This window comes from Jatropha curcas, chromosome 6 (assembly GCF_041381405.1).
Source record: "Jatropha curcas cultivar XTBG-Jc1 chromosome 6, XTBG_Jcur_1.0, whole genome shotgun sequence".
Lineage (NCBI taxonomy): Eukaryota > Viridiplantae > Streptophyta > Magnoliopsida > Malpighiales > Euphorbiaceae > Jatropha > Jatropha curcas.
Genome location: NC_143156.1, coordinates 10164864 through 10183506, shown reverse-complemented (window position 1 = coordinate 10183506; position 18643 = coordinate 10164864). Strand labels below are relative to the sequence as shown.

The 18643-nt window shown below is 29.0% G+C and overlaps 1 protein-coding gene across 1 annotated transcript; it reads left to right on the top strand.

Annotated features, from left to right (window-relative positions):
• Positions 1-6486: 6486 nt before the first annotated feature.
• LOC149495531 (protein neprosin-like) lies at positions 6487-8427 on the top strand. Its single transcript, XM_089723421.1, has 7 exons — positions 6487-6633; positions 6716-6808; positions 6906-7118; positions 7223-7372; positions 7485-7538; positions 7635-7772; positions 7875-8427. The coding sequence occupies exons 1-7, from the start codon at positions 6490-6492 to the stop codon at positions 8265-8267; spliced, it is 1185 nt and encodes a 394-aa protein (XP_089579547.1). The 5' UTR covers positions 6487-6489; the 3' UTR covers positions 8268-8427.
• The last annotated feature ends 10216 nt before the right edge of the window (positions 8428-18643 follow it).

The window sequence follows — 18643 nt, the reverse complement described above, 5'->3', positions numbered from 1 at the left end:
TGTAAAGTTTATTATCTTTGAAATTCTAAAATTATAAACTAAAACTTTAATTATCATAATAAATTATGATAATTAATGGAGTATTGAAATGTTTAATTATAAAGCCTCCACTTACATATTATCATAACATTTATAAAATTCAATTTACAACCACCTCAGCATATTAAAATTCTAAAAGAATGTCATATTAGTTTTCATAATTCTATTTTTATATATTTATATAGATAGATGTATAAATATAGATGAAAAGGAAATTTTTAAACTGGAAAAATAAATTTAAAAAATATTAATGAATTACTTTTTTTTGAAAATATTAATGGTATCATCAATTTCCTTAATTATTAAAAGTGTTAATGTTTCAATTTCTTTTTTAATATTAAATGAAAAAAATATAATTAATATTTTTTAAATAATTAAAAATAATACTCCTTCCATCCCATTTTGTTTGCATGGTTTGACAAAACACGCATATTAAGAATTTACTCAATAAAAATTATTTTGCTTTTTTTACTCTTAATTTATTAAATAATTTATTAAGATTTTAATAAATGTCTTTCATTTAATGAGCAATCATAAAGATTATTATGGAAAAAATAATTGTTTAAATATATAAATTTGAAAATCTTGCAAACATTTTGAAACATCCAAATAGGACTGTGAGAGTATTAAAATTGGATACGACACAATGCATGGAGACATGATTAGTTAGTTGTATATATTTGGTTGATATTGATTAAATTATATTCTCATACTATTTAAAGAAGAAAAAAAAGTTATATTCTCACTACACTATTATTTAGAGTTTATTTTATACCATAAATAACAATTAAAAATAAATTAACTGCATTATACCTATAACTCGTGTATGGGATCACCCATACAACAAATCAATCAAAAATGATTTATTGAATTAAACGTGGGCATTTTTTGACCATATATTGAGAAAAAATAAATAAATGAGTAATAATTTCTTAAAATACCCTTTTTGTATTGGTTCGGTTTACAAGTGGTCTTATACACCAAGTGTAGACAATTCTTATCATATCAATAGGATTCTCTTTCTTTTTGTGCATAACTCACAATAGTTGTTATTAGGGGTATAGCTTAGACAAGCCAGATCACGAGTTGTTCAATCTCAACGCGTGAAAAGTTTGAAAAAGCTCATCAAGTCTTATTGAGTGTTTTTTTTTCAATATATATATATAATATTTGTTTTAGACTTACTCGAGTTTTGAACCGAGCTTCGAGCCTGGTAGGTTGGAGCTCGCTCATCTCGTTTACATCCTAAGGACCCATTTATTGATTAGCAAAAACTTATCCAAATTTTCTTGAAAAAAAAAAAAGCTTATCGAAATTACATTACTGCAAAAATCAACTTTTATCCAGACTACTAACAATGTGATTCTCCTTCCTTTTTTGCAAAATTAGCAAAAGAATGTTATCTTTCATTTTATCATAAATTTAAATTTGCAAACTCTATCTTCATTTTCATTTCGTATCTACTTTATTCAATATTATAGTCTTTGTTCTCTTAATTCTGATATTTTTTAGCTTTCTACAAGAATTAAAAAAATGATTGAACCATCTCAATCCTAGAAAAAGCAAAGATAGTTAACTAAATTCAACATCTGTGCAATGCTGGTTTATACAAATTTATATATTTTTGTTGTCTTATATGAAAATCTTTTAAGAAAGTTCTTGAAAAGTATTTACGTAGTCATCTCTTATGAGTGACAAAACCAAAAATTTATAAAAGACATAATTATGAATGTACTAAAGTAATAAAATATCTATAATATTAAAATTCTTCTAGCAAGAATCACACTTAGTGAATAAATCAATATCCAAACATGAGCCAAATTATAAAGTGAAAAATGTGTACAAATAGTCGAGTATTATTTGAAATTGTCAACACTTACATTATAATAGTTAAACATTAAAAAAGATCAAAACATTGATAAACTATCCACAAAAAGATAAAGCAAGAAAGGGAAAAAAAATCAAATATCGTATTATTAATTTATAGTAAATTCACTTTAAATGTAACAATGATGATACATCGTCAAACAGCCTCTTCAATAATATTATTATCTTTTTGAGTTTTTATTCTTTGAAAAGGATCAACATCAAATTCCTTTAAACTATAATCTTTTTTTAAGCAAATTTGTGCATGAATATAAATTTATATCAACTTTAAAGTTTAAACCTTTTTAATTCTCAAATTATAAACTGGAAATTTGATTATCCTAATTACATGTGGTGTTCAAAGCTTTAATTGTAAAGTTTATTATCTTTGAAATTCTAAAATTATAAACTAAAACTTTAATTATCATAATAAATTATGATAATTAATGGAGTATTGAAATGTTTAATTATAAAGCCTCCACTTACATATTATCATAACATTTATAAAATTCATTTTACAACCACCTCAGCACTTTAAAATTCTAAAAGAATGTCATATTAGTTTTCAGAATTCTATTTTTATATATTTATATAGATAGATATATAAATATAGATGAAAAGGAAATTTTTAAACTGAAAAAATAAATTTAAAAAATATTAATGAATTACTTTTTTTTGAAAATATTAATGGTATCATCAATTTCCTTAATTATTAAAAGTGTTAATGTTTCAATTTCTTTTTTAATATTAAATGAAAAAAATATAATTAATATTTTTTAAATAATTAAAAATAAGACTCCTTCCATCCCATTTTGTTTGCATGGTTTGACAAAACATGTATATTAAGAATTTACTCAATAAAAATTATTTTGTTTTTTTTACTCTTAATTCATTAAATAATTTATTAAGATTTTAATAAATTTCCTTCATTTAATAAGCAATCATAAAGGTTATTATGGAAAAAATAATTGTTTAAATATATAAATTTGAAAATCTTGCAAACATTTTGAAACATCCAAAAAAGGAATAACAAGCAAATAAAATAGGACTGGGAGAGTATTAAAATTGGATATGACACAATGCATGGAGACATGATTAGTTAGTTGTATATATTTGGTTGATATTGATTAAATTATATTCTCATACTATTTAAAGAAGAAAAAAAAGTTATATTCTCAGTAAACTATTATTTAGAGTTTATTTTATACCATAAATAACAATTAAAAATAAATTAACTGCATTATACCTATAACTCGTGTATGGGATCACCCATACAACAAATCAATCAAAAATGATTTATTGAATTAAACGTGGGCATTTTTTGACCATATATTGAGAAAAAAAAATAAATGAGTAATAATTTCTTAAAATACCCTTTTTGTATTGGTTCGGTTTACAAATGGTCTTATACACTAAGTGTAGACAATTCTTATTATATCAATAGGATTCTCTTTCCTTTTGTGCATAACTCACAATAGTTGTTATTAGGGGTATAGCTTAGACAAGCCAGATCACGAGTTGTTCAATCTCAACGCGTGAAAAGTTTGAAAAAGCTCATCAAGTCTTATTGAGTGTTTTTTTTCAATATATATATAATATTTGTTTTAGACTTACTCGAGTTTTGAACCGAGCTTCGAGCCTGATAGGTTGGAGCTGGCTCATCTCGTTTACATCCCAAGTTGCCATTTATTGATTAGCAAAAACTTATCCAAATTTTCTTGAAAAAAAAAGCTTATCGAAATTACATTACTGCAAAAATCAACTTTTATCCAGACTACTAACAATGTGATTCTCCTTCCTTTTTTGCAAAATTAGCAAAAGAATGTTATCTTTTCATTTTATCATAAATTTAAATTTGCAAACTCTATCTTCATTTTCATTTCGTATCTACTTTATTCAATATTATAGTCTCTGTTCTCTTAATTTTGATATTTTTTAGCTTTCTACAAGAATTAAAAAAATGATTGAACCATCTCAATCCTAGAAAAAGCAAAGATAGTTAACTAAATTATCTTTTACTTGAGTCCTTGTAATTAAAATTGATAAAGTTTAGTGGAGATATGGAAAAGAGTAAAGTTGAAATACAATAATTAGTAGTATTTTAATTTTCTAAAGTGTCATAATAAAAAAAAAAACGTCAAAATGTATCAAAATTAATGGAAAATATATTTATTATTTTATTAATTAAAGATATTAAAGCAAAATATCATTAGAGATATTAACGGTGGTATTAATTTTAAATTAATGATATTGCCTTTAATTTATAGATATAATGTTAGATATAGATATGGATGTAAAAATTTATATGAACTAATCATGTATCTGTGCAATGTGCCGTTTATACAAATTTATATATTTTTATTGTCTTATATGAAAATCTTTTAAGAAAGTTCTTGAAAAGTATTTACGTAGTCACCTCTTATGAATGACAAAACCAAAAACATATTAAAAAGCATAAATTCTGAATGTACTAGAGTAATAAAATATCTATAATATTAAAATTCTTCTAGCGAGAATCACAGTTAGTGAATAAATCAATATCCAAACATGAGCCAAATTATAAAGTGAGAAATGTATACAAATAGTCGAGTATCATTTGAAATTGTCAACACTTATATTATAATAGTTAAATATTAAAAAAAATCAAAACATTCAATAAACTATCCACAAAAGGATAAAGCAAGAGACGGAAAATCAAATATCGTATTATTAATTTATAGTAAATTCACTTTAAATGTAACAATGATGATACATCGTAAAATAGCCTCTTCAATAATATTATTATCTTTTTGAGTTTTTATTCTTTTGAAAGGATCAACATCAAATTCCTTTAAACTATAATCTTTTTTAAGCAAATTTGTGCATGAATATAAATTTATATCAACTTTAAAGTTTAAACCTTTTTAATTCTCAAACTATAATTAAACTGGAAATTTGATTATCCTAATTACATGTGGTAGTCAAAGCTTTAATTGTAAAGTTTATTATCTTTGAAATTCTAAAATTATAAACTAAAAATTTAATTATTATAATAAATTATGATAATTAATGGAGTATTGAAATGTTTAATTATAAATCCTCCACTTACCTATTATCATAACATTTATAAAATTCAATTTACAACCACCTCAGTATATTAAAATTTTAAGAGAATGCCATATCAGTTTTTGGAACTTTATTTTTATATCTTTATATGGACAGATAGATATAGATAGATAGATAGATATGTAGATATAGATGAAAAGGAAATTTTTAAACTGGAAAATAAATTTAAAAAATATTAATGAATTATTTTTTTTGAAAATATTAATGGTATCATCAATTTCCTTAATTATTAAAAGTGTTAATGTTTCAATTTCTTTTTTAATATTAAATGAAAAAAATATAATTAATATTTTTCAAATAATTAAAAATAATACTCCTTCCATCCGATTTTATTTGTATGGTTTGAAAAAATACGCATATTAATAATTTAGTCAATAAAAATTATTTTACATTTTTTACCCTTAACTTATTAAGATATTAATAAAAGTCCTTCATGAGCAATCATAAATGTTATTATGGAAAAAATAATTATTTAAATATATAAATTTGGAAATTTTACAATATTTTGGAACATCCAAAAAAGGAATAACAAACAAATAAAATGGGACTGGGGAGTATTAAAATTGGATATGACACAATGCATGGAGACATGATTAGTTAGTTGTATATATTTGGTTGATATTGATTAACTTATATTCTCATACTATTTAAAGAAGAAAGAAAAATTATATTCTCAGTATACTATTATTTAGAGTTTATTTTATACCATAAATAACAATTAAAAATAAATTAACTGCATTATACCTACAACTCGTGTATGGGACCATCCATACAACAAATCAATCAAAAATAATTTTTTGAATTAAACGAGGGCATTTTTTGACCACACATTGAGAAAAAAAATAAACGAGTAATAATTTCTTAAAAAATGCTTTTTGAATTGGTTCAATTTACAAGTGGTCTTATACACCAGTGTAGACAATTCTTATCATATCAATGTGATTCTCTTTCTTTTTGTGCATAACTCACAATAGTTGTTATTAGGGGTATAGATTAGACAAGCCGGATCACGAGTTGTTCAATCTCAACTCAAGAAAAGTTTGAAAAAGCTCATCAAGTCTTATTGAGTGTTTTTTTCAATATATATATAATATTTATTTTAAACTTACTCGAATTTCAAGCCGAGCTTCGAGCCTAACAGGTTGGAGCTCGCTCATCTCATTTACATCCAAATTGCCATTTATTAATTGGCAAAAACTTATCCAAATTTCCCCTTAAAAAAAAGAAAAGAAAAAAAAAGCTTGTCCAAATTACATTACTGCAAAAATCAACTTTTATCCATAATGATTAACATTCTCGTTTCCATTTATTCAATATTATTACTTGTTTAGAAGAATTGAACATTATTATTAATTAGCAAATTAAGAAATAGCTAACTAACGTATCTTCCTACCAAAAATTGTCTATTCTACATTCATATAAAATCATTGCCTTTTATCTCCGTCAACACATAAATATAGATATAGTTCCTTAGAATTCATGGCTTTTAAGGTTGCACTAGCAATTTTGCTTTTATGGTATTTATTGCCAACATGTATTGGAAGAACATTATCGATAGAAGAGGATTTAGAATTAGAGAAGGAGCTTAAACGTCTTACTAAGCCAGCAGTGGAAACCATTCTCGTTAGAAACTAACTTTTTCCTTTGTTTGTAATGAATTTATATCTTAGTATTTGGTATTATTAATATATTTTCATACATACAGACAATATATGGAGATACATATGATTGTGTAGACTTTTACAAACAACCTGCTTTTGATCATCCTTTACTCAAGAATCACTCTTATCATTTTCAGGTTTTTTTTTTCTTTCTTTTTTTTTTCTTTTGAATCAATTTCATTTCTTTAATCTAAATTAAATATATAGTAACATTTTAGGATTTCTTCAATGCAGATGAAACCTACATCCTATCCCACAGGAAGAAGACAAAGAAATTCTTCATCAATTTTAAGACCTGAAACCATATGGCTAAATGGCAAAGGTTGCCCAACTGGTACAGTTCCAATCAAGAGGGTTACTAAAGATGATCTCATCAGAGCCAAATTAGCTGCAGAAATATATGCTTCAAATGTGAATCCTCAAAATGCTGCTAGACCTGGTGTTCATGTAAGTTTATGTCCACATATTTGCATTACTACCCTCTTAACATTGCATAAACCCAATAAGAGTTTGCTGAAATCTGGCTATCTAGTAATTAATACATGAAACAGTTTGCAGGTGGTCGTTTGTCAAATGGGAAGTACTATGGAGCTGGAATGTATACTAGCTTGTACAATCCAAAATTGTATGATAAAAGTCAATACAGTTCAAGTGAAATTAAAATCCAAAATGGTCCTGATAGTCTTATTTTTGGATGGACTGTGAGTTAACTAGATTCTATTCCTTTTTGCTAAATGTAAATTTCATATTTATCTTGTGCAATTTCTTTTAAACAATCATCATCAACTTGTTGTGATGTTATGTTATTCTTAGGTCAATCCTGCGGTGTATCGAGATACTCGTACTCGCCTTTTTATATACACAAATGTAACGTTATGTTTTTCATGTTTATAACTTTAAATTATCTTAATTCTAAGTATTTCATATTAATAACTGTTTTCGTATTATTTTGTCTCATAATAGGCTGGAAACAGTCACTGCTTTAATACTCATTGTAGTGGATTTATACTCAATAGAGCAGATATACCTCTTGATTTTGCTTTCCCTCAACTTTCTGAAATAGGTGGACCAACAATTGGTGAACACTTTTTCGCCTACAAAGTAAGTTATTATCTCAAACATCAATTCTTACATTTTCAAAGTATTTCAGATTTAGCCTGACACATATATACTTTTGTTTTTTCCTTGTATGATGATGTACAGGATGCAGCTAATGGAGATTGGATTTTTCAAATTGAGTGGCAATCAGAGTACAGTACCCAAGTTGGATGGTGGCCGAAAAAAATTTTCACAGGATTGGCAGATTCAGCTACATACATAGAATGGGGTGGAGAAGTATATAGTCCTCCAAATATTCCTAGTCCTCAAATGGGCTCTGGTAATCTTCCAAAAGATCCTCAGAGCTCAGAATATAATTCATTTTGTGCAGAATTGACAATCGTTAATGAAAGTCATCAAACTGTGAATGCTCCAAAAGTTGAGACATATAGAGATATCTCTGGTACATATTATAATGCTTATGACTCAGGATACGTTAGAAAGGATTACAAACATTTGATGTGGTTTGGTGGTCCAGGGACTTATAAAGGAAATTGACATAGACAATATTATTATTAAGCTTATAAATAATTTTTATATTAATTGAAGCTTTCTAGTGCTGCAACTCAAAATTAATCTCCAATAATGATTGTAGCATTATCAAATAAATAAAAGTGTAAATTTAATCGTCTTCCTAATGATACATTACTTATCAGCATGTCATGTCATCTATTCATTATTTACTCGTTTATGCTTACTAGTTTTTTTATGACGTGCATTGCTGATGGCAACAAAATATGCATGTAACTTATCATTTATTTTAATTAAATTAAGTTGCTTTTGGTTACAAAGATTGGAATAAAATCTCATTTTCATGATTTTTCTCTCCTTTTTGATTTATCACTTGAGCAAAATCAATACACATATTCTTATGCGAAAATGGACTAATTCATGGTCTCATAGATGCTTTCATCAATGAAAAAGAAGGCTCTTGAAATCGGCAATTTGAAAGCCCAAGGAGTGTTGGCTCAAGGGTCAAATTCTAATTTCGGAATTTTTATGATTAAAACAAAACAAATAAATTCAAGTTATATTGTTTGTGCTAATAATATTTTATGCAGAATACATATGGAAAGTAATAAATGAACAAGGCAAGTCCTATAAATCCAAAGATTATGAAGACATTCGAAGACTCTAGTGGTTAGATTTTTAGGATTCATTGTAGGATAGAGAGAATATTCAACTATAAGCACAAAAACTAATTTTCTTTCATCAAAGTTAATTTTTCGAAAATAGTTCTTCAAAATAAATCTTTTCGTTCCTTGATTTTTTCATTAAAAATTGTTTTTCGAAATTCTCTTAAGATTCGAAATGTTCAAATTACCTAAATTAAAGAGACTATGTCTCTAACAATTTTGGTAATAAGAATAAATCGAATAAAGATCTTACGCGCTTCAATTTTGGATTTTTGAAGATCTAAGAATCTTGATCTATCTTCTTACCTAAAAAGAAGAAAAATCTTATTTTAATCCATTTTAGTAAAAAAAATCTTTTCGAAAAATATTTATTCAAGTATTTACTTTCGAAAATCTTTATTTTAGAGGAAAGAAAGATTGTCTCTTATTTACTTACCAAAAAGATAGAATATTGACTCAAAAGTTTTGGTAACAAAGATTTCCGTATCTTCTAGATAATGAAAGACAATATTCAAATTTGAAAAAGAGATTTTTACTTTCTAAAAACGAGAGTCACAGACCTCTCCATAAAAAGGCGTTTTGATTCTTGAAAAACATTGAAGAAAGAGTTTCCGTTTTAAGAGTATTCACCTATTGATCATATCTTTTATCTCTCAAAACTTACTCTCTACCTCCTTATTTATTTTCATCTTTATACTTTACGTTTTTATCTTTAAAAGAGAAAAGAATTTTTATAACAACTTCTTTTGAAAAACAGTTCTGTTTTCTTAATGATTTTCTAATCTTACAAACTGTTTTTCCTGTGCTTATATTTGCATTTCTGTCTGTCTATTTAGATTCTGTAATCTTTAGTAGACAGGTTTCTATTCGATAAACATTTGTGTAATAGCTTAGGTGAGAAGCTATTGTGAAAGAGGTTATCAAGCGACCTTCTTCATGAGAGAGACTCTAATGTCTTGAATTGAGTTTCTGTACTCTGCCAAAAACAGAAAGGGTTGAGGTTAACTAGAACCTTTGGAAAATCTAGTAGGATAAAGGGTAGATCTAGGTGTTGATCTATTGCCTTGTACTGTTGGTTTGTCTCTTACCCTTGAAAAGAAATAACATAGTTGAGGATCTCAAGATTAGTCTTGGGGAGTGGATGTAGGCGAGTTAGTGCCGAACCACTATAAATCACTGTGTTGATCTATTTAATTTCTGAAGTTTTGCTTGATACTATTTTACTCACACTTCTGTTTGTACTCTAGAAATGCTAAAGTTGTTAATGGTTTTGATGTTCTAAAACTGAAATAAGTCTTATCTTCTATAAACATTAGAACTCTGGAATTTTGATCAGTGAATATACCAAGCTCTAAACGGTTCTTCTATTTTTAGTATATTTCACTATTTGGGTTTCTAATCAATTTTTTAAACTTGATTGAAGCTTTGTGAAGCAGTTCAGATTTCAATAACTGTCTCTCACTTAGTCTTTTATGATTTTCTAAACTTTATGAGGAAGTTCTAATTACAATAGCTTTCCATCATAAAGCAGTTCTGATAATTGAATAAGACATTGTGAAGCAGTTCTGATTGACAGCTGCACTTCGCAAGGTCTTTCTATTTTCTCTGAATAGAACATTATGAGGTAGTTCTAATCAATAACCTATTTTCACAAGTTCTTTATTTTTCCACTGCACTTAGAATTCTGTATTTTGTTTTTAAAGCTAAAATTTATATTTTTAGAAAACTCAATTCACCCCTCTCTTGGATTGTGCCATATATAGACGGGACCCACAATCTGGTATCAAAGCTTTGGCTCTCGACTTACCGAAGCTTAACAGCTTAAGAGATAAGATCCCATGGCAACCCCACGTCATCTTACTTCTTTAGAAGGTCAATCTGTTTCTAGACCTCCTTTGTTCAATGGTTCTAATCACTCTTATTGGAAAACCAGAATGGAAAATTTCATGAAATCAGTTGACATAAACTGCTGGAGGAATATTATTACTGGTCCTCGTATTCTTATGAAAATTGTAGAAAATGAGAGTATTAGAAAAACAGAAGAAGAATATACAGATGTTGATTGAAATGATATTTCTATAAATGTAAAAGCTATTAATATTCTTCATTGTGCTTTAGATGCAACAGAATACAACAAAGTATCTGGATGTAGATCTGCAACAGAAGTTTGGAAAAAACTTAGAGTTACCTATGAGGATACAGATAGAGTAAAAGAATCCAGAATAAATATCATTTGGAGAGAATATGAAATGTTTAGTATGAAGGAAGGTGAAACTTTTGCACAGTTAAATTCTAGATTTACTAATATAGTTAATCCTTTGAGAACTCTCGGAAAGGAAATTTCAGAAGATGAGCTTGTTAAGAAAATCCTTAGAATTATACCTAAAAAATGGGATTCTATAAGAACTGTTATGAATTACAAAGAGACTCTCGTCACTTATGATTATCTTATAGGAGCTCTTGTTTCAGAAATTATCTTATAGGAGCTCTTGTTTTAGAAGAAATGAAATCTTCTTTGACTGTAGAAGATAAGAAAAAGAAAGGATTGGCTTTGAAAGTAGTTTCTAGTGAAGAAAGTTCTTCTGATCTTGATAGTGATGATTTAGCACTTGTTGCTAAAAGATTTAAAAAATTCTATAGAAAGAGTAGAAGGCCATAGAAAAAGTTTATAAAAAAGAAATTTCCACCCAAAAATAGCAACTTACCTAAGAAAGAACCTTCTGAGATGGTTTATTATGAATGCAACAAACCCGGACATATCAAACCCAATTGTCCTAAATTAAAAAAAAAGTCAACAAAAGATAAGCTGAAATGGGCATTCATAGCTGCTTGGAGTGATTCAGATAATTCTCATTCTGAAAGCCAGAGTGATCAAGAAGAAATAGGTAATATTTGTCTAATGGCTATTATTGGTTCCGACTCCAAAGAAATCAGCACTCTGACTTCACCACAGAAAGTTGAAATCGATGAAACAGATGCAACGGTCCGAAAGCATGAAGAAAGACCTGTAAGCATTTCTGAACCTGAATCAGAAAGTGATCTTCTAGATACTTACAATAATCTTTGCAATGAGTTTGAAAAGCTTGTTAGAAAGCATAAAGTTCTAAAGAAGGATTTCAGAAAACTAAAAACTGAATGTAATCATTTAAAAGATGCTTTTTATCAAGAAGTTATATGCAAAGATCTTATCATAGAGATCAAAGATCTTAAAAATTGTAATAATAGATTTTCTGAAAATCTGACACACCTTGAAGAAAAATGTGAAAATCTGAATTCTGAAAATGAATCTTTAAAAACTGAAATTAAAATTCTAAAATAAATTTCAGAATTGTTTTCTAAAGAAAAGACAAGATCTAGCTATGATTGCATTTCTAAACTGAATCATGTTTCTAATAAGGAAAATGTTGTTTCTAATGTTGTGACTTTAGAACATCAAAGTTTCAACAGAAAGAAAAATCATAGTAAGCTAAATGCACCAGTTACCACTAACCCTCCAGGACCCAAAATGAGTTGGGTACCTAAATCTGCTTGATCTTTTCAGGTGTGCCTAAGGAGTGAGCTGAAAACAGAAATGTGGTACATGGACAATGCTTGCTCTAGGCATATGACTGGTGATAGAAAGAAGTTCACCAGATTAGAAAAGAAAAAGGGAGGTACAGTAAGCTTTGGAGACAAAGCAAAAGGTAAAATCGTTAGTATTGATGTGGTAGGTTCTAATCCTTCAATAGAAGATGTATGCTTAGCAGAAGGATTACATTATAACTTATTAAGTGTTAGTCAAATTTGTGATAAAAATAGATGAGTGATCTTTGAACCTTCTCATTGTGAAGTTCAGAACATGCATGATAATAAAACTTTATTTGTTGGAAAAACGTTTGGGAATATATACCTTGTAGATCTCTCTGATATGCATAACTAGGATATATGTTTAGTTTCTGTTGATAATTCTAGTTGGTTATGGCATAGAAGACTTGGGCATACAAGCATGCACCTTATTTCTAAACTGTCTAAGAAAGATTTGGTTCGAGGTTTGCCAAAGTTGAAATTTGAAAAAGATCACTTTATGATGCTTGTCAAATGGGCAAACAAACCAGAACATCTTTTAAATCCAAGGGCATGGTTTCTACTTCTAGACCTTTAGAATTGCTTCACCTTGATTTATTCCGACCTATTACCCCTTTAGTCTTGGAGGAAAATTCTATGCATTTTTTATTGTAGATGATTACTCTAGATTCACCTGGACACTCTTCCTTAAAAATAAGGATGAGTCATATGACATGTTTGTTCATCTTTGCAAAAGAATACAAAATGAAAAAGGATACAACATATCTGCAATTAGAAGTGATCACGGAGGAGAATTTGAAAATCAGAAATTCGATGCTTTTTGCAACGAGTCAGGAATCTTCCATAACTTCTCAGCACCTAGAACACCCCAACAAAATGGAGTAGTAGAACGCAAGAATAGAACACTTCAAGAAATGGCTAGAACCATGCTAAGTGATTCTAAACTACCAAAGTATTTCTGGGCAGAAGCCGTTAATACTGCCTATTATATTCTAAACAGGGCTTTAATAAGATCTAAACCTGAAAAGACTCCATATGAGTTATACAAAGGTAGAAAACCAAATATTGGTTATTTTCACATTTTTGGGTGTAAATGTTTTATTCTAGATAATAAGATAAATCATCTTGCTAAATTTGATGCTAAATCTTATGAAGGTATTTTTTTGGGATATTATAGTAATAGTAAAGCATATAGAGTGTTTAATAAAAAGACTCTAGTTGTAGAAGAATCTATTCATGTTGTGTTTGATGAATCTGACTCTACATCTAGAATTTTAGAAAATGATGATGTTGTAGATTCTAATCAAGAAAAGCAGAATGAATAATCAGAACAGCTAGAACAGCCAGACAGTGAGCAGAATATTGATAATCAGGCTGAACCAGAAGTTGAACATGAAGATCAGAATATAGTTGAAAGTCAAATGCCAGAAACAGAAAATGAAGATTCTCAATTACTAAAAGAACAGTGATTCTATAAGTATCATCCCCAAGAAGACATTATGGATAATCCTTCAGAAAGGATGATGACTAGAGCTCAATATAAAAGATATTTTGGTAATGTTGCTTTCGTTTCTCAATTAGAACCTAAAAATTTAGAAGATGCTTAAAATGATGAAAGTTGGATTCTTGCTATGCAAGAAGAGCTAAATCAATTTGAGACAAACCAAGTTTGGAAACTTGTTTCTAGACCTAAAAACCATTCTGTTTTTGGAACAAAATGGGTGTTTAGAAATAAGCTTGATGAATAAGGTAATGTTGTGAGAAATAAAGCAAGATTAGTGGCTCAAGGGTACAACCAAGAGGAAGGCATCGAGTTTGATGAGACCTTTGCCCCGGTTGCTAGACATGCAGCCATTAGAATGCTTTGTGCATTTGCATGTTTTAAAAGCTTCATGTTATATCAAATGGTTATAAAAAGTGCTTTTCTAAATGGTTTTCTAAACGAAGAAGTGTATGTAGAACAACCTCCTGGTTTTGAAATTTTTGATAAACCTAATCATGTTTACAAACTTACTAAAGCTCTTTATGGTTTGAAGTAAGCTCCTAGAGCTTGGTATGAAAGATTAAGTAAGTTTTTATTAGAAAATGGTTTTTTCAAGAGGAAAGGTTGATAAGACACTATTTATAAAAAATAAAGCACATGTCACTTTAGTTGTACAAATTTATGTTGATGACATAATCTTCAGCTCTACTAATAATCTCCTTTGTAAGGAATTTTCTAAGTTTATGCAGGGTGAGTTTTAAATGAGTATGATGGGAGAATTAAACTTCTTCCTTAGGCTTCAAATCAAACAATGTGAAAATGGAATTTTCATAAATCAAGAAAAATATGCTAGAGAATTGTTGAAACGATTTAAAATGAAAAATGCCAAGGTATGTAGTACGCCAATGAGTCCATCCTCAAAATTAGAAAAAGATGAAAAAGGTAAGGATGTGGATATCAAATTGTTTAGAAGTATGATTAGTTCTTTACTATATCTAACGACAAGCAGACCAGACATACACTTTAGTGTTTGTCTATGCGCTAGATTTCAATCGTGTCCCAAAGAATCTCATTTAATTGCTGTAAAAAGAATTTTAAGATATCTTTGTGGAACTTCTAATCTGGGTCTGTGGTATTCTAAAGGAGATACATTTGATCTTGTTGGGTATAGTGATTCTGATTTTGCAGGGAGTAGAATAAATAGAAAAAGTATGTCTGGAACTTGCCAGTTTCTAGGTAGTGCCCTTGTATCATGGTTTAGCAAGAAACAGACATCTGTTTCTCCTTCTACTACAGAAGCAGAATATGTTGCTGCTGGAAGCTGTGTTGCACAAGTTTTATGGATCAAACAACAGTTGGCAGACTATGGACTGAAATTAGAAATAGTGCCAATAAAGTGTGACAACATAAGCACCATCAATTTATCTAAAAATCTAGTTCAACATTCTAGAACCAAGCGCATAGAACTCAGACATCACTTCATACGTGATCATGTACAAAAAGGTGATATAGTGATTGAGTTCATTCCTACAGAAAAGCAATTAGCAGATATCTTTACTAAATCTTTGAATGAAAGTCAATTCTGATTAATTAGAAGAGAACTCGGTATGTTAGTTCTAAACTCTTAACTTTAGAACTCTGTATGTATGTTCTAAACTGATTTCTATATTTGAGAGTGAAAGACCTGCTATGTTCTAATACTTTATTCTATGTGTTTGTGAAAAAAAACATTTTTGTGTCTAAAAAGGAATGTGTATTGCTCTGATATGACTTTCTAATGTCATTATCAGAATCTCGCTTTAGACAAAAATTCAAAAACAGTCAATTTGTTTTGTGTGTTTGCTTTATTATGTTTTGTGTCTTTATTTTATTTAAGTTTTGGCGGTTTTATTTTTATTTATTTGTTGATTTGAATTTCCCTAAAAACTGTCTTTTATTTTCGTTTTATTCTTCTTTCCTAAAATCTATTTCGCTACTTCAACGTTCCTGTCTCTCTATTAACTGCTCTTTATTTCTCTCTTGCTCTCTTGCTAACGAAACCCTAAGTTGTTCTTTGCGTCAAAAACCTTAACAATGGCCAAATCAAGCTTCACCTCTTCGTTCGACTCTCTAACTGAACAAGAACTCCAACTCCTAAAAAGGCTATCACAGAAATATGAGCAAAAGGAGTCAAAACAGAAAAAGTCAGTTGAAGAATCAAAGGAAGAAAAAACGGAAATTGCAACTTCAAAGAAACAAGTAGCTAGGGCTCGCAACAAAGGTAAATATGTTCTTTCACCATATCCTCTCATGCGTTCTTATGTCATTGTTTGGAAATTTTTCTGGAATGCTAAGTTTAACTTCAAGGAACTCTTTGAGTTTCAAGGTTGGATGGATTTTCTGTCATTAAACAGACCATGTTATGAGAATTTAGTCAAAGAGTTCTATGGTTCTCTTAAGATTAGTGGAACAGAGTCGATTTCTGTAAAACTTGAGGGTGAAATCAAAGCGTTCTCTTAGGCTGACTTGAGCAAAATTTTTAATTTGCCAAATACTGGGTCTAGGGTAACGAAAATTAAGGATATTTCTAGGGTTAGTGAGTACAAAAAGGAAGATTTTGTGAAGAAAATTGTTAAGAGGGGTTCTGTAGATAAGCAGGGTGTTATTGAATGCTCAAATTTGACGGATAGCATGAAATGGCTATACAAACTGATTGTGCATTATATTTATCCCAAAAGTGCTTCACTTACATATGTGAATCAGGTTGAAATGTGCATTATGTGGCACATAGTTGAGAAGAAACCCTTCAACCTATGTCATACCATCTTTGACAAAATGCAGAATAACCCTAAGAAACTGCCCTATGGAATGGTACTTACACCAGTGTTTGAGCTTCTGAATGTTGATTTGAATGAAAGTGATGGTTGCAATGTTTTAAAGCTAGACAGTGGGTCATTGAAAATGAAAGATGAAGAAGGAAAAGAAGAAAAGGAAAAAGAAGAGAAAGAAAAGAAAGAAAAAGAAGAAGTTGAGAAAAAGAAGAAGAAAGAAGAGAAAGGAAAAGGTAAGTTAGAAGAAACAGAGAAGGAAGAAAAGAAAGAGAAATTGAAAAAAGAAGAGAAAGAAAAGAAATTAGAAGAGGAAAAGAAGGAAGAGATAGAAAAAGAGAAGGAGACAATAGCTGAGAAGGAGGCATAATTAGAAAAAGAAAAAGGGGAAGAAACAGAAGAGGAAAAGGAGTCTGAGAAGGTAGAAAAAGGAAAGAAAATAGAAGAAACCAGTGATGCTAAAACAGAAAAACTGGAATTAAGTGAAGAAGACAGGTCAACTGAGGTCAAAATTGAAAAAGAATCTAAGCTTTTATCAGCTCAAAGGAGTAGAGAAGCTATGCTAGGAAGAATGGAAAAAGAGCTTATAGAAGATCATAATAAGGAGCTTGATGAGGCAATAAAACATTGCAAGACTGTGATTGAACATAATCAGTCTCTCATCGAGTCCTTGGAAAGAATGAAAGATGTTAATGAAAGGAAGCTAGCTACTCTAAAAGTTAAGGGAACACCCTACACTCTTGCCGCAGAGAAACTAAAGAAAGTAAAGCACACTGCGGGTAAACATAAGGCTCATGGAAGAAAGCCTCCATTGCACCCTTCTTCTAAGTGACCAGAAAGCTCTATTGAAACCACTCCTGCTCAGAATCTCAGAAGTTCTAAGAGACGTAGAACTGACTCCAAACTCCTCTGATTTCTTTTTGTGTTGTGAACAATATATTTTGCTTTGACTTTGTAGGTTATATCGTTTGAACTTTGTTTAAGTTTTTTTTTTTTTTCTTATGTGCTCTGATCTTTCCTAACCCTTTTATATGATGACAAAAAGGGGGAGAACACAAGATATTTTGATGGTTAAGTACGTACTCTGCTAATATGTGGAAACTTTAGTACTTACATCTCATTGCTTATTATTTTCTAGTCTGTGTTATTTCTGTTCTATTTTATGAGCTATATGTTTTACATGATGAACTGATTGGTTAGTCTTTAGAACTTAGATTCTTGTTCTAACGTATGCTCTGCAGGTTAGATTTAAAGATTTTTGTTCTATTTCTAAATATCAGTTTCTATTCTATTCTTATGCTCTGACCATATGCTCTGATTATTAGAACTTAGAATATCTTGTCTATTTTTGCTAGTTCTAATATCAGTGTCTAAAATGTTTTCCTTATTCTAAATTTCATAAATACTTGTATTGCACCTATTCAGGGGGAGCATAATACATGTTATAAATTTGCTTCATAATAAGATCATATGGCATACTTAGAACTTATATTTTTCTATGGATAAAATTTAGGGGGAGCACATGTTTTATGTTTGCTAAATTATTGGTTTTGTCATCATCAAAAAGGGAGAGATTGTTGGCTCAAGGGTCAAATTTCAGTCTCGAAATTTTGAAGATTAAAACAAAACAAATAAATTTAAATTATATTATTTGTGCTAATAATATTTTATGCAGAATACATATGGAAAGTAATAAATGAACAAGGCAAGTCCTACAAATCCAAAGATTATGAAGACATTCGAAGACCCTAGTGGTTAGATTTTTAAGATTCATTGTAGGATAGAGAGAACATTCAACTATAAGCACAAAAACCAATTTTCCCTCATCAAAGTTATTTTTCGAAAATAGTTCTTCAAAATAAATCTTTTCGTTCCTTGATTTTT

Excerpts from the sequence above, each read along its gene's own strand:
- LOC149495531 (XM_089723421.1), top strand. The coding sequence starts at position 6,490 with ATGGCTTTTAAGGTTGCACTAGCAATTTTGCTTTTATGGTATTTATTG. Across the intron at positions 6,634-6,715 it reads CAGCAGTGGAAACCATTCTC|ACAATATATGGAGATACATA; the intron begins GTTAGAAACTAA and ends TCATACATACAG. Across the intron at positions 7,119-7,222 it reads CTGCTAGACCTGGTGTTCAT|TTTGCAGGTGGTCGTTTGTC; the intron begins GTAAGTTTATGT and ends TACATGAAACAG.